Source organism: Micromys minutus, assembly GCF_963924665.1.
Source record: "Micromys minutus genome assembly, chromosome: 10".
Classification (NCBI taxonomy): Eukaryota; Metazoa; Chordata; class Mammalia; order Rodentia; family Muridae; genus Micromys; species Micromys minutus.
In genome coordinates, this window is record NC_137979.1 from 22,067,605 (window position 1) to 22,083,252 (window position 15,648).

The 15,648-nt window shown below is 49.1% G+C and overlaps 1 protein-coding gene across 1 annotated transcript; it reads left to right on the plus strand.

The window, feature by feature from the left end:
* The first annotated feature begins 3,162 nt into the window (after positions 1-3,162).
* ARRB2 (arrestin beta 2) lies at positions 3,163-11,068 on the plus strand. Its single transcript, XM_080922553.1, has 15 exons — positions 3,163-3,260; positions 5,957-5,987; positions 6,597-6,657; positions 6,762-6,806; positions 6,998-7,194; positions 7,305-7,364; positions 7,751-7,818; positions 7,950-8,088; positions 8,311-8,395; positions 8,669-8,741; positions 9,002-9,139; positions 9,836-9,919; positions 10,014-10,093; positions 10,202-10,256; positions 10,568-11,068. Exons 1-15 carry the CDS (start codon positions 3,238-3,240, stop codon positions 10,659-10,661), a joined length of 1,233 nt encoding a protein of 410 aa, XP_080778679.1. The 5' UTR covers positions 3,163-3,237; the 3' UTR covers positions 10,662-11,068.
* The last annotated feature ends 4,580 nt before the right edge of the window (positions 11,069-15,648 follow it).

Consider the following 15,648-nt stretch of genomic DNA (forward strand, 5'->3'; position numbering starts at 1 on the left):
GATTCCCATGACTGCATTCCAGACCAAAGCCATCTTCACCTCTGGAAAAATCCCATTTTCTATCATACCTTTAAAATTAATGAATATAGCCAAGCAGTGGTAGCGCACACCTTTGATCTCAGCACTCTGAAGACAGAAGTAAGTAGATCTATGAGTTTGAGATCAGCCTGGTCTACAGAGTGAGTTCCAGGGCAGCCAACAACAACAACAATAACAAAGATATTGTGGTTAACCTCAGTTATCACTTTGATGAGATCTACTTATCTGAGAGGTGATGTACTATCATATCTACTATCGTCTGCCTATAGAAGAATAGTTTTCTTAGGTTGATTGAGGTGGGAAGACTCTTCCACTATGGGCGGCATCATTCCCTGGGCTAGGATCCTAAACTTTATTTTTTTTAAGTAGCACTTGTATTCATTGTATATTTGTGTAACAGGGGCATTCAAGCCATGGCATTTGTGTGGCTGTCAGAGACCAACTGTGTATGTGAGGGTAGGGGTTGGTTCTCTGCTTCCACCACGTAAGTCCTGAGGACTGAACACAGGCAGGTCATCAAGGGTTAACATCAAGTGCATTTATCCACTAAGCTATACAGATTTCATGCCATACTGACTATTGCCTTTCTCTTTGCTATAACCAGTAACTCATTATTTTGTTGATATCGCTGTTGGTTATTGCTATATTTTGTTGGTGCGAGTGTGTTTGAGACAATGTCTCAGTTAGCCCAAGCTAATTCAAACTTGATATGTGGCTGAGCATGACCTTGAATTTTTGATCCCCATTCACTACCACACCCCAGTTTTGCAAAATGCCAGAAATCCAATACAAGGTTTTTGTTTTTAATTTTCTGTGTACTGGTGTTTTCCCTCGTGTGTGTCTGGGTGAGGGTGTCAGATGCTGGAGTTACAGATGGTTGTGAACTGCCATGTGGGTATTAGGAATTGAATCCGGGCCCTCTGGAAGAGCCTTTAGTGCTCTTAATCACTGAGCCGTCTCTCTAGCTCCCCACAAGGTTTTCATGTATGCTAGTGTATGCTAGGTAAGCACTCTGCCAGCTAAACTACATCCCTCGCCCCAAATACTACTTCAGATATAGAATGTCTTACCTTCAATCATGACCTTCAGCAAGGGTCAAAATGAAGAAAAGCCATTCGTGAGTCAAAGCCTACTGTTAAAAAAAATTTCAGAGTAAATTAAGGCTGAGCTTGTTGCTTCAGGAGGCAGAGGCAGGGGAACCTTGTGAGTTCCAGGCCACCCAGGGTAATATACTGAGGCCTTGTCTCTAAGAATCAAATTAGGGCTGGAGGGGTGGTTCCGTGATTAAGAGCACTTCTTATTGCCGGTTTCAATTCTCAGCACCCACATGGAGGTTTATAATTTCCCGTAACTCTAGTTTCAGGGGATCTGACACCTTCCTCTGACCTCCATAGGCACTATGCACACAAATGGTGATTCCCCTACATACATGCAGACCAACACTCATACCTATAACTATAATAAATTACAATAATAAAAGAACAAACTTAGAAGGTGATGATAGAATCTGAGGGGGGGAGGGGTAAGCAGGTGTTAAGCAAGGCCTATGTTTGAAAATTAAAGATGATGGGAGATTTTTTTTGGGGGGGTCTCAAGTACATTGTTTTTCAAAAGTGGGGAAAGAGGCACGAAGGTATTCCACTGGGGGGAAATGGCGAAGAGCAAAATGAAGAGACCGAAGAGAAGAGCCTGTCTCTGTAAGTCTAGAAATGTCCGTCACCCTTTTCATCTTCCACCAAACCCAGTCAATGCCGCCCCAGCACTGAACCTCTAATATGGCCCCTCGGCTCCCCTCCACTCCCCGCTCATCGTTTTCCCTCGGCTAGCTTAAATCTTCTAGCGGCCTTGCTATGCTCCACGTTACCCAAAAAGAGAAATCCCATCTCGACATTCCTCTGGTGAAAAACAAGATCCAGTCAAATCACTGCTGACTGAGGCTATAACTTAATGGTGAGCCCTCGCCAGCTTGTGTGAAGCCCTAGCAGAAAATGACATTAAATGAAACAAACACTACAGTTCGTCGGGCTCTTTCTTTTACCTGCTATGCAAAGCCTCCACAATCTCTTCTGTTCCTCTGCCGCTTTGTCTCCTGCCACCTAACCCACAAGCATTTTAGAACAGGGTGTGCTTTGCCTTAATCATCTTTAGGACGTCCTTTCCCCACTTCTGCCCATCCTTCAGAATGGCTGTCCTCAAATTTCCTATCCTATGGAGTGAGTGACTGCAGTCCTCCCACCCCACCCCCCACGCTGGCCAAGCGCTTTTAGGCTTTTAGTTGCTTGACTGAGTCATCCCTCTATTATAGCATGCCTGGGAGCATTTATACCTGTTCTATATGTCTCAAGGAACCCAGGAAAGTTAGGCCATGATAATTCATGTATTGTCCCCCATGGCTTGGCACAGTGACTAACAGAGAGAGAGGGACGGATGAAGAAAGGGAAAGATGGATGGAATGGGTGAATGACAGCTAGGATAGACGATAAAGGAGATGACCAAGTCTGAAAAATGTTTTAAGGTGACATTGCAAAAAAACCACAAAACAAAACAAAAAAACAAAGACAATACACCAGGGGGAGCTGAAGACCACAAGAACGCGGGAAAGGCAGGCCAAACAAGGCTGCAAGCTCAGGGATGAGCAGCGCGTACCAAAGCAAGCATCATCACGCAAACTGATCGGTTCGCCCACGTGGGCAGCCCTTGGTCCTCAGTCCCAGACAGTGTTTGAGCTCATTCCCACCGCCCCCTCGATCCCGTCCCTCCTCCGCTACAGGGAAAGCAAACAAAGGGGAGGGATCCCTGCAGAGCTAGGAATACCAACAGCCAATCAGCTGCTTCTAATCTCCTCGAAGGCGGCCGCCTCCATTTAAAGGGGCCCAATCTAGTTCCAAAAGCTTGAGGAGGGGCGGAGAGATCGAGAGTAAGGACGGCGCGGGGAGGCTTCCCCGAGGGAGCCGGAGGGCGGAGGCGTGGGGCGGAGCCAGTTCGAGGAGGGCGGGCTGCGCCGCGGCGCGCGGGATCCGGCTGACGCAGCGGCCCCGGCTCCCCAGACCCAGACTGCGAGGGGAGGGGGAAGGAGGAGAAAGAGTGAGGACGCGCGTGCGCAGTGGCGCGGGGAGGAGCGGGGACCTGGCAGCGGGCGAGAAGGCTGCGAGCGAGCCGCGAACCCGGCGGGCGGAGGGCGGCGAGCGCGCGCGCACCATGGGAGAAAAACCCGGGACCAGGTAAGGGAGGTGGGGCCGTGCCTCGGGGCATGGACGGCTGCTCGTGGAGCGTGCCAGGTTAATCCACAGACAAGGACACCGGGGAAGAAACCCCGGGGCCAGACGCCTGGGTCCCTAGAGGGTAGCGGTCCGGGGCCGCAAGCCTAGGTCCTTGAGGATATTGGAGTGGGGGGTGCGTGCTGAGGCTCCTGCAAAAAAGCAAGACCTGATAGGGATCGGGAAACCCACGCCTGGGTTCTCGCAGAGATGTAGGAGTCGGACTACTGGGTTCTCTGTGCAGACTGTGATGCAGGGGCGGAGGAAGGAGGAGCAGGTGGCCGGCCCCGAGGGGTTGTGTGCTGGGAGACTGGATGCAGGGAAGGGATTCCCCTAGACTCGTGCCCAACCAATGGAAAGCCTCCTGCCCAATACCCCACAGTCTGATTGCTCCCACCTGTCCCAAGGGCCGGATAGCTCTGCTACCAAACTTCTGCCTTCTCCTAGGTTGCTAGGAGCAACAGCTTCTTGAGAGAGTAGAGTGCGTAGGGACCCTCGCTGAAATTGAGCTGTATTCCTGTTCTGGGGAGAGAGAGGTAGTATCTGCCCTGGACACACATCCTCTCCCCGGATGTTTTCTGTGCAATCGAGGCTCCTTCCTTCCACTGATACCAGAGTTCTCTTTTTTGGTCTATAGCAAAATCCACTTCCTGTTGTGACCCAACACCCCCAAGAGGACATGGGGTAAATACTTGAGATCCAAAGGAGCAAGTGCTAAAGAATAGGTTGGGGCATGTGCCTCAAGCCAGAGAGGACCACGAAGAAGAGTCTGGTTATGAACAGTGACTTCTACAGAACATGGGAATAACCCCACAACTCCCACTACCCTTAGAGTATGAGAACATAGGTATCTAAGCATTAAGAAGACCAGTATCTGAGGGAGATGCTCACAGGGAAGATTGACCTCCTGGATTTGAGGTTAAATACCCCAGAGAAAGGGGAAGTCACTCACTTTCGGGGAGGCCCCCAAATTTCCGTTGTGTGTTTCAAGGAAGGAATAGATGGATCAAAGAAAGACTGCTGACTTGGCATAATTCCCTAACATCTCATCAAAGTCTGGGCCAGAGGAAATGGAGAGAATGGAAGTACAAAGAGGCATCTGCTTTAGCTGCCCCCCTCCAAGCAGGGTACCTCCCTGGTAATTCCCTTGCTCTGCCTCCTTGGCCAAACCTCACTATGTTATGTTTACGGCCCCTCCCTAACAAGAGGCATCTGGGTAAGATGTAGAGAGCAGATGCTCTGTAGTTAACCTCAGGGCAACTGCCTCAGATACACTGACTGTGGTTGTCACAGGTTCTGCCAGGGCTCCCAGTGGGGAAAATAGAGGATGGGAGGGAACCAGAAACGGAAGAAAGAGCCAGCCTGGGTGATGTCCGAGCTGTCAGCTCTAACTGAGACAGAAATTAGAGTGATTATTCTAACTGCCACCATGTCCGAATGTGCCTTTATTACTTGGGGATAGTTAGGGCACCCTAGGTATATGTCGTGTGATGTATGGACAGCTTGGCTTTGGGGAGGAAGAGACACATGGTTTTCCTAGCAGACACTTACATAGCTCGTTGAAGGGAGGATGGAACACTAGGCAGTTTTCAGTCTTATCTGAGGACCCTTTCCAGGAATTGCACCTGAGGCAAGGTGCCTTAGAATTACGATAGGGAGAACCAGCCGAGGAATGGCCAGAGCCCTGGGGTCACCAGAAGTTTCCTAAGCTCCCAGGAATGGGTGGAGTGTAGGCTCAGACTGTTGCCGTACCTGTATAGAAAATCCCTTTGACTCGACAGACTGACCCTCGAGCTTCACGATTCCATGGTTGAAGACAGGGTCTTGAAACCAGGGTGCCTTCCTTAAGGTTTTTCCGAGTCCCAACCTGTACATTCTCTGTGACCTGTGACAAAATTCTTGTTCGCTGTAAAACAAGGATCTTTCAGCCTCAGTCACTGGAACAGTGCTAGGAACAGAGTAGTCACTCAGTAAGTGTTAGCTGGCATCGCCATCTTTGTCACAGGATGCTACTGTGTTGGAGCCACAGCAGATATTTTTTTTTAAGCTGCTGAGGTCAGAAACAGAGGTTTATGAAAGAGTCAAACTTGGGTAGAAAAAAAAATATGAAGGGCAAAGACTGCTCCAGTAGTCACAGTGTAGGTCCTTGAAACTAGGGGTCAGTGTGGTAGTTCGTGCCTTTCATCCTAGCACCAAGGAGGCAGAGGCAAATAAATGGATCTGAGTTGGGGCCAGCCTGGTCTATATATGTCAAGTTCCAGGCTAGCCAGAGTTACATACTGAGGCCAAGGTCAAAAGTGAGAGAGGAGTGTTAGCTGTGACCCAGACATTATGTAGCCATCAAATTCACTCTCAGTTTTGGAGAGGGTCTCTCGGGAGGAGAGCTTGGATAGTTAGTTGCTGGGGCAACCAGTGACCATTACTGTAAGGGGAGGAGTGAATTCGGGAACATCAAAGAGCAAAGGAGAAAAGGCTTGCCCTGACAGTTGGCTTCAAGGGGCTGCCATGTGGAAATTACTGGGACTTTGTAAAAAGCAGTGGAAAGGGTAGAGCAGGGGGATCGGGTGAATTCCGCTTCTCAGGCTGGGGAGGGATAAGACCTGGGGTGCTCCCTGCCCAGCCTAAGGGAGGCAGTGGGGTCTTCCTTTCTGTTTTGTTAGGGTCTTCAAGAAGTCGAGCCCTAACTGCAAGGTGAGTGCCCCCTCGATGCTTACCCTTTGATCCTCCCTGGGCCCTATCAAAGCCCAGCCTACCCCTAGATGATCCCCAACCCTTAGCTCCCCACTTCCTGTGACAGCTAGAAGCAGACTTCCTTCCCTCCTTAAGCCCCTTGCCGCAATCTGAAGAAGCCACAGGGCTGGGTGGAGACTGGGCTTGGTTCCTAAGCAAGCTTGTAACTCTCTTAGGAACCAACACGGGGTGCCGGGGCTAGGAAAAGTTAATAGTTTCCGAGGCAGTGGCCTGTTTTATCTCGTAACCCTTCGTGGGGACAGCTGCTAACTGCCTGGTCTGGCAGAGTGTGTTTCCTGAAGACATGGGAACACAAACACACATTTACACCTACCTGTGGTTGGTGAGCAGAGGTATGGAAAGTGACCAAGGAGGCAGGTGAAAGCTTAAACAGAAGTTTTACTGAGTAGTCTGGAAGACCCTACCACTCTCACCTTCCAACAATACTGGGAGAAACTCCTTCCTGATAACCCAGTCAAGGGGAGCCCAGGACAGGGCAGCTATCTTTGAGAACTCTGGTGGCTTGCCACCATCCTCCCCAATTTTCCCTGTGACCCTTGACATCCTTAGCTCACCGTGTACTTGGGCAAGCGCGACTTTGTGGATCACCTGGACAAAGTGGATCCTGTGGGTAAGTTTGCCTAGAAGGGGCCAGCACATTCCCCCAAGAGAGGAGGTGCTTCCTGGGTCTGGGAATGGCCTCCTTCAGAAAATGAATCCATCTCCCTTTCCTAGATGGTGTAGTGCTTGTGGATCCTGACTACTTGAAGGATCGGAAAGGTACTGTACCCATGCCAGAGGGGAGAAGAAGGCATTAGATGGGGCTGGCATTGGTAACAGAGAAAAGGAAGGATGAAACAGAAGCCGGGAGTAGGATTCCGGGAAGTCTGTTATGCTGAGGAAGGATGTGGGTGACATGAAGAAAGGGGTTACTCCTAATCACCCCAAAAAAACTTACCCTTACTTTTCAGTGTTTGTGACCCTCACCTGTGCCTTCCGCTATGGCCGAGAAGACCTGGATGTACTGGGCCTGTCTTTCCGAAAAGATCTGTTTATTGCCACCTACCAGGCCTTCCCCCCCATGCCCAACCCACCTCGGCCCCCTACCCGTCTACAGGACCGACTGCTGAAGAAGTTGGGCCAGCATGCCCACCCCTTTTTTTTCACAGTGAGGATGCTCTCTATTTCCTGAAGGGTATGGGGTCGGGGGATGTTTGGGATTGACATGGGATGAAACGCCTATTACCAGTTGAAACCCCTCCTTTTCTCTTGCCACAGATACCCCAGAATTTGCCTTGCTCCGTCACACTGCAGCCGGGACCAGAGGACACAGGGAAGGTATGGGAGGGACAACTGTCACAGTATGTGAACAGAGCCAGGCTCAGCAGGTGTACAAAACACAGCTGAGCTGGAGGGTGAGGTGTAGACAGCTCCTGAGGACCAGGAGGTGTCACTATGAACCCAAGTGCATGGTGTGGTCTCCAAGTCTGTCTCTGACCTGCATGTTCCTTTCTGGGTATGGTGGCTCCTCTGTGCACTGCCACGAGCCAGCCTCTGCCAGGTGCCAGACTAGAGAGAGACAGTGGGGACAAGAGAGTCCCTCTGTTACCATGATGAGGCAGAAATCCATACCAAGAGGAATGAAGCAAGGAGGAAGGAAGGGGTGTGTTGGATGTGGTACTAGGAGCCTCGGGTAAGAGGTGGCCTTTCCTCCTCTTCCCAAGGCCTGTGGAGTAGACTTTGAGATTCGAGCCTTTTGTGCCAAATCAATAGAAGAAAAAAGCCACAAAAGGTAAGAGGGACAGCTCTCGCTCTGGTTTAACCGCTCCCACCCAGCCTCATGAAGCCCCAGACCCCAGTGGGAGGTAGGAATCTAAACTGGTTTGTGCAATCTCGAAACTGAGTCCCCCTCCTCCAACTCAGGAACTCTGTGCGGCTTATCATCAGAAAGGTACAGTTTGCTCCTGAGACACCCGGCCCCCAGCCCTCAGCTGAAACCACACGCCACTTCCTCATGTCTGACCGGAGGTCCCTGCACCTAGAGGCTTCCCTGGACAAAGAGGTGAGGTGTGAGAGGGCGACAAAGATACCACAAAGTAGGCCAGACTCTTGGGGGGAGGGGTGAAGACAGGCAAGATGGTGGTTTGGGAAGTTTTTTTTTTTTTTTTTTAATGGCAATTGCCTCACGTGGGTAGAGGTATTATGGGCTGGAATGGGGGGTGGAACAGGCCAGTGACATCAGTGAAGAACAGGTACAAGCTATGCAATCCCCTCCCTTCAAAAGCTGTACTACCATGGGGAGCCCCTCAATGTCAACGTTCATGTCACCAACAATTCTGCCAAGACCGTCAAGAAGATCAGAGTGTCTGGTAGGAGGTGGGGGTAGACATGGGGTTGGGGAAGAAAGTCCCTACTTAATAAGGGCTTCTGCTGCCCTGTCAGCCCAGGCCAGTGTGGGAAACCTACCAGGCCATAAAGAACTTAGTCTATCCCAGAATAATACACAGCCCTAGTGTTTAATATAGGAGGACTGTTGCCCCGGGGAGGGGCTGCCCCAGTGGGGTTTCCACCATGTGGACAGGAGTTGGGGTACAGTGGTTGTCTATACTTCACCGAAAGCCACTTGGTCCCCTGCCCCGCAGTGAGACAGTATGCCGACATTTGCCTCTTCAGCACCGCGCAGTACAAGTGTCCCGTGGCTCAGCTTGAACAAGAGTGAGTAAGGGTCAGGGGTGGGACCCAAGCTTCCCGGAGAATATGAGAAGGCAGAATTCCCCATAACCCATCTCACTTCTCCGGGTGTCTCTATAGCCAGGGGGCTCCAAGCTGTTAACTATCTCGAACAGGTCGAACCAGAATCTACCCCCTCATAATCTGTGCCCAAATGGCCAGTGAGGGAGGAGAGGCTGCCTGAGGGTGGTAAGATGAGCTTCCCCTAGCCCGGTGTCTCCAACAATCTTGTTCCCAACCCCCAGTGACCAGGTGTCTCCCAGTTCCACATTCTGCAAGGTGTACACCATAACCCCGCTGCTCAGTGACAACCGAGAGAAGCGTGGCCTTGCCCTGGACGGGCAGCTCAAGCATGAGGACACCAACCTGGCTTCCAGCACCATGTGAGGGCGGGGATGGGGGATGGGGCCACGGGGGACAAGGGACAGGCTTCCGTTGGAAGCAGGCTGAGTGCCAGGCTCTTTCCTGGGTGCCAGGAAGGTATCAATGAACAGAAATGACAAAAACTTCTCACATTCTAAGGGAGGGAAGACAGACAATCAGATAAGTGGTAAACCGGATAGCACGTTAGGAACCAGTGTTAAGCAGGGCCGTATAAAGTATTATGTCATAAAGTATCGAAAGGGGAAGGGTGTGTTGATTTCAAATAGACTGGCCAGGGAGGGTGAACACTGAAGGACCCAGAGGAAGGAGGCATTGTAGATGGCTCCAGGCGGAGACCCACAAGCTTAAGGACAGTTGGGATGGTCCCCAGTGTGCATGAGGAATTGTGATATGTCACTATGACCTTGGTCACATTTTAGCCCTAGGAAGGCCAGAGCTTCACTCAGTGTTGCCTCTGCGCCGGGTACGCACGTCACCACCACACAGGCCTACGTGGCAAGAAGAGACACAGAGGAATAGGTAAAGGGAGCTGTACACGCCTTGCCGCAGATCAAAGCTTCCCTGTGAGCCACAAAGATGAGGCCCCGGGAGGTTCTGCATGGAGGATTGCCATGAGCCTGTATTGTCATGGCTGCATAGCTGGTACCGCAGGAGCCCTGGATCCCTGACCTCAGCTTTTCTTCTCCCAAATACAGAGTGAAGGAAGGAGCCAACAAGGAGGTGCTGGGAATCCTGGTATCCTACAGGGTCAAGGTGAAACTGGTGGTGTCTCGAGGCGGGTGAGTACAGCGTGGGGGCTGGGCAGGGTCACCTGGCTCTCTGTGGGTCCTGGGTCGTGGTGATTGTCCTCATGCAGCTCCTCTCCCTCCCCAGGGACGTCTCCGTGGAGCTACCTTTTATCCTAATGCACCCCAAGCCCCATGACCACATCACCCTTCCCAGACCCCAGTCAGGTGAGTACCTGCCTACACTTTAAGCCCCAACAGAGAGGAACCGAGGCAGGGTTAGTGGAGAAGTGATGGTCCTAGCACCCATCCACCCACCCCCTCTCTTGCTTTCAGCCCCCCGGGAAACAGACGTCCCTGTGGATACCAACCTCATCGAATTCGATACCAAGTAAGAAATACCCCTTGCCTTCTTAGTTGACCCTCTAGGATATTCCCATGCCATTCAGATCCACCCTCCTACCTCATGGGTTGTTTCCTTCTGGTGGGGAGAGTAGTGGAAGTATCCAGTCGGATGACCCAGATTGTAGAGGATGACCCAGATTGTAGAAGCTGCGGCTACTGCCCAAGGGTCTCTTGTGAACCCCTCTGGTTCTGTTACCGCTCAAGTGCTTGACTCTAGGATGGGGTGGGAGGAAAGCAGAATGGGAGGCCCAAGGACCCGTCAGAAGCTTTTACCTCATCTCCTCCTCCATCACCAAGCTATGCCACAGACGACGACATCGTGTTTGAGGACTTTGCCCGGCTCCGGCTGAAGGGAATGAAAGATGACGACTGTGATGACCAGTTCTGCTAGGAAGAGGGGCTGGGAGAGGTAGGGGTGGGCAGGAGGTCCCACTGCCCTTTCGGGTTGGAGGGTCCCAGCCTCTCCTCCTTCCCCGTCCATCCACCCGAGATACACACTGGACCCATCACTTGTTGAAAGTGGGCATTAATCTTTTGACTTCAGTTCTGGGCCCCGAGCCCTGCTCCCTAGGGTGGCAAGCTGTGTACACACCTAAAGTTTTGAGAAGGGATCACTGAAAGCAAGGAGTGAATGTAGAGGAAAGGAGTAGAAAGGACTCCCACGTCTGGCCTCATACCAACCCGCCCCCAGTCACAACTTCTGCCTCCCAATCCTTGAAGATGAGGTTTCAGGGGAGGGGCCGGCAAAGTCATTTCTTTGTTTCTGAGAATAGGGAAGAAATAAACGTTGAATAGGCATGAATGTGTCTGTGTGTTCTCAGTGGAGTTTAAAGGGTGTACGGTGTGCCCATGTGTGATGCTTTTTTCTACATCTGCAGGGTACCTTACACAGGTTATCAATAAATGTTTACTGGATGACTGTGCTATGCCCGTGTTCCAAGGTAAATATTGAAACTTGGCTTGGTCTGTGCACAGTTGTGATCGAGGCTGGTGAAGCCACTAAGTAAACTTAGTCTTTTACAGGGAAAATTATAACTAACTTCCCTGAAGACTAGATGCTCCTGGGCTGGGCAGGGCAGGCTCCTCAACAAAACTGTGGGCCAAAGCCAGGCTGGGGGAGAAAAGGAGTTAGTAATACTCAACAGACATTTCTTATCATCCAGTGCAACTCCTGGAAGTAACCTTTCTGTCTTTATTAGGGTTGCTATTGCTGTGATGAAGCACTGTGGCCAAAGCAACTTGGGGAGGAAAGGGTTTATCTATTCGGCTTACACTTCCGTGGCACTGTTCATTATTGAAGGAAATCAGGACAGGAACTCAAACAGCAGGAACCCAGAAGCAGGAACTGATGGAGAGGCCATGGAGAAGTGTTACTGCTATCTTGCTCTCCATGATCTGCTCAGCCTGCTTTCTTATAGGACCCAGGACCATCTGCCCAGAAGTGACACCATCCACAATGGGCTAGGCCCTCTCAAAACAGTTACTTGAGAAAAATCCCTGCAGGTCTGCCTATACAGTCTGATTTTAGGGAGGCATTTTCAAAATCAAGGCTCCTTCCTCTAGCTTGGGTCAGGTTGACATAAAACCAGCCAGCACACCTTTCTAAAGGCTCCGTCCTATGAACAATCCGTGTCCCAGTGAGAACAGGAACTGAGAATGCGTGATGTGAAGATTGGGGCTGGGGATGGTTTTTCTAGAGCAGTAATCTTAAAGCAGAGAACTGAAAATGAGGTGGGGGATTGCAAGGATAAACCTGGACCATGGCAAAGCTATGTGTGAAGGCTGGAAGGTATCATGTATATATAGGCTCAGACCAGGGACTGGAGTAGCCAACAAGAAGTAAGAGGTTTCTGTGAGGCAAATGGGAGCAGCTTGCATGGGCCTTGGTCTGTTAAAGCTTATGAAGTGGTAATTAAATCATCATTTATCCACAGGCTTTAAGTGTAACCCCAAGTGCCCGTGACCTTGCTCACCCTGTCACAGGCCATCTCCCCTACACGTGCTGGCTTTGTCACATAAAGGAACTAAGCCCTTTTAAGTCTTTGCTTCCAGCCTTTCTGACTCCTGTGACCTTGCTCCATGACCTCTAAGGCTATGCATCTAACTTCACCAGAAGACTCGGAGGTAAAGATCCAGGATCAGGCCCTTTAGTCTCAGGTTCCAAGTCAGAAGAGCTAGAGGAGGGGGCTGGAGAGATGGCTCAGCGGTTAAGAGCACTGGCTGCTCTTCCAAGGTCCTGAGTTCAATTCCCAGCAACCACATGGTGGCTCACAACCATCTATAGGAAGATCTGATGCTGTCTTCAGCATGTGCATGTGTGCATGTATATGCAACAGAGCACTCATACATTAAATAGATAAAATTAAAAAAAAAAAAAAAAAAAAAAAAAGAAGAGCTAGAGGAAAACCCATGACTATGGGGTTGAAGGTTTTTTTGTTTGTTTATTTTGGTTTTTTTTTTTTTTTTAAGATTATTATATATAAGTACACTGTAGCTGTCTTCAGACACACCAGAAGAGGGCATTAGATCTCATTACAGATGTTTGTGAGCCACCATGTGGTTGCTGGGATTCTGATCTCAGGACCTCTGTAAGAGCAATCAGTGCTCTTAACCACTGAGCCATCTCTCCAGCCCGAAGAATGCCTTTTTAAAGGGGGTTTAGTGTTTCTAGTGCTGTTTCAGGAGGTAATCCAGGCACACGGGTTTTAAAAACCTGAACCATATAAAACAATGAACAGTGAGCAGCTGCTCTCTTCATCCTCTTCCCTACCCCATTTCTCTTTCCCACCAGCCACCATCACCAACCATAAACAATCCTTGTTTATTCAGTGACGGTTCTTCGTTTTGAGTCTCACATACACAGGCCCTATGTCTCATCCAAAGCACAGAGGGCAGCAAACCATGAGCCCATCTGCCTCTTGCTGCTTTCACTTAGTGTTACCTGGGAGAGCCTGTAGCTCTGCTCACATCCACCCGATGCTTTTAAGGAACAGCTGTTAGACAACTAGAAATCATTCATGCTCACTGGTTTCCTAGCGGACATTCTGAATGTCCACTGATTTTTTTTTTTTAAAGATTCAAACAGTTTTATAATAGTTATCCATCTTTTTGAATATGTAGTGTTTATTATAGGACAGACTCCAGGAGGGAGGCTTGCTTTTTAAAGGGTTGCTAGGTCAGAGGGTGAACATATTTATTTGTTTGTTTGTTTATTTCATATTTATGAGCACACTGTTGCTGTCTTCAGACACACCAGAAGAGGGCATCAGATCCCATTACAGATGGTTGTGAGCCACCATGTGGTTGATGGGAATTGAACTCAGGACCTCTGGAAGAGCAGTCAGTGCTCTTAACCACTGAGCCATCTCCTGTACACATGTACACACACACACACACACACACTACAGATTTTTAAGGAATACAGCAACATAACATGTAAACAAATCTAATCTCAGATGAGCAGTGCATGTTTTCTCATGTATATAGAGTGTCGGAAAGAAAAGGTAGCAGGCAAAGAGGACTGATAGGCAAGAGGGGCTCATGAGATAAAAGAGGTAAGAGAGGGTTATAGGTAATGAGTATGGTCAAAATACATCACATATGCATACAAATGGCATGCTGACCCATTATACAATAAACGTGCACTGATTACCTGAGAAGAATGATACACACCTGTAATCCCCGTTTTTGGGAGTCAAAGGCAGGAGAATTGCTTCAAGTTTAAGGCTAGACTAGGCTGTGTTGAAAGTTCCAGGCCAGCCAGAAACACATAGTGAGACCCTGTCTTCAGAACAAATGAGGGATAGTACACACCTTTGAACTCTGCAGAGGCAGGCAGATCCCTGAGTTCACAGCCAGCTAGGGCTATAAAGGAAGATCCTGTCTCAAGTAAGTAAATAAAGTACACACAAGCAAAAAATAATACGAATACATTAACAAGAGCCTGTATAGCTCAGTGAGAAAGCATTCCCCCCATCCTGGGTTCAGTCCCCAGCCAGGGCTGAAGGCTGGGTTTGTTACCTCATTGGTAGAGTGCTCACCCAGCAAGCCCAAAGCACAAGAAAGGAAGGAGAGGTAGGGAGAGGAAGAGGAAGTGAACCCTTTGGAGTAGTTACTTAGCAAGGTATTTTTCCCAGTTTGTTATGTCTGCATTTGTGTACATGAGAGCTCTGTCTTCACACATTCAGAAGAGGGCATTGGATCCCATTACTGATGGTTGTGAGCCACCATGTGGTTGCTGGGAACTGAACTCAGGACCTCTGGAAGAGCAGTCAGTGCCCTGAACTGTAGGGCAAATCTCTCTGGCCCCTCTCATTCCCTTTTTATTTAAAACACACAATGTTGCCTTATTTGATATCTCCACATTATTGGGCAGCTTTCACCTTTATCTAGATCTAAAACATTCTTGTTATTTATTATCAATAATGCTACACTTCTATTTGAAGGTAAACTTTTTACAACCCTTTTCTAACTGTGGTCTTAGTTTGCTCTGTCACTGAGCCTTTCACCCTTCCATTTTCTCATGAATAAACACTGTTTTCTTTCCACTACACACATCAAGAGTTTATCAATCACTTCTCATCAACACACTCAGTTTCTCCTCACCCCTGAATTTGTCCACCCACCCCCACCTCAGATCTAACACCTGCCAAAGAAAGAATCACATGACCATGTTTATTTCCTCATTCAACAAATATATTTGAATACATCCCAGGCTCTGACATGGTGCTGAGTTATGATCTAAGACCACTAAAAAAAGGAATGTTTTCTTACCTAGGTTGGGCCTTCAATACCTAATAACTCCGTTAGCCCGTCTCCTGCTCCCATAGTACCATTTTTACACCTACCTCGTGGTGAATGAACGTCTTCACCTTTCCTAAGATTAGGCAAAAAATAAGTATGAATGATTTCAGCATCCCACCTCCTACATGTTGATCTAGACACCAATTAAAATAAGAAGGTTAAGGTACATCCCTAGGGCAAGGCCAGTCTCTTCATCTCTGCTCACATCTCCCTGTCTCCTGCTCAGTCTTGACTCATCAAACCACCCCTTTCTCTTCAACCTCTTGTCTGTCTCTACTGACTCTTCATCCAAGGTAAACATACTGTACAGTTCCTTCCACTGCAGGGAACAGGAAGAAAGGAGAGAGAGGACCAAGGGAAGAAAACAAAGGGGAAAAAACAAAACCTCCCCTCCACCGTGAAGTCTCTTTCCCAGGAAAGTATGTCTTGATTTCTTCTCACTTTTCTGGTTTTAGTTTGGTTTGAGTCTTTGGGGTTTTTGTTTGTTTGTTTATTAACCTTTATTTTTATTTTATGTGTGTGGGGGAGGTAGTTTCCTTACATGTACATCTGTGTGCCACGCGTGTTCAGTGCCC

Bases quoted from the DNA above. Each gene is read 5' to 3' on its own strand.
- ARRB2 (XM_080922553.1), top strand. From the start codon at position 3,238: ATGGGAGAAAAACCCGGGACCAG. The intron at 9,140-9,835 runs GTGAGGGCGGGG...TCCCAAATACAG, and splicing joins AACCTGGCTTCCAGCACCAT to AGTGAAGGAAGGAGCCAACA. The intron at 9,920-10,013 runs GTGAGTACAGCG...CTCCCTCCCCAG, and splicing joins CTGGTGGTGTCTCGAGGCGG to GGACGTCTCCGTGGAGCTAC.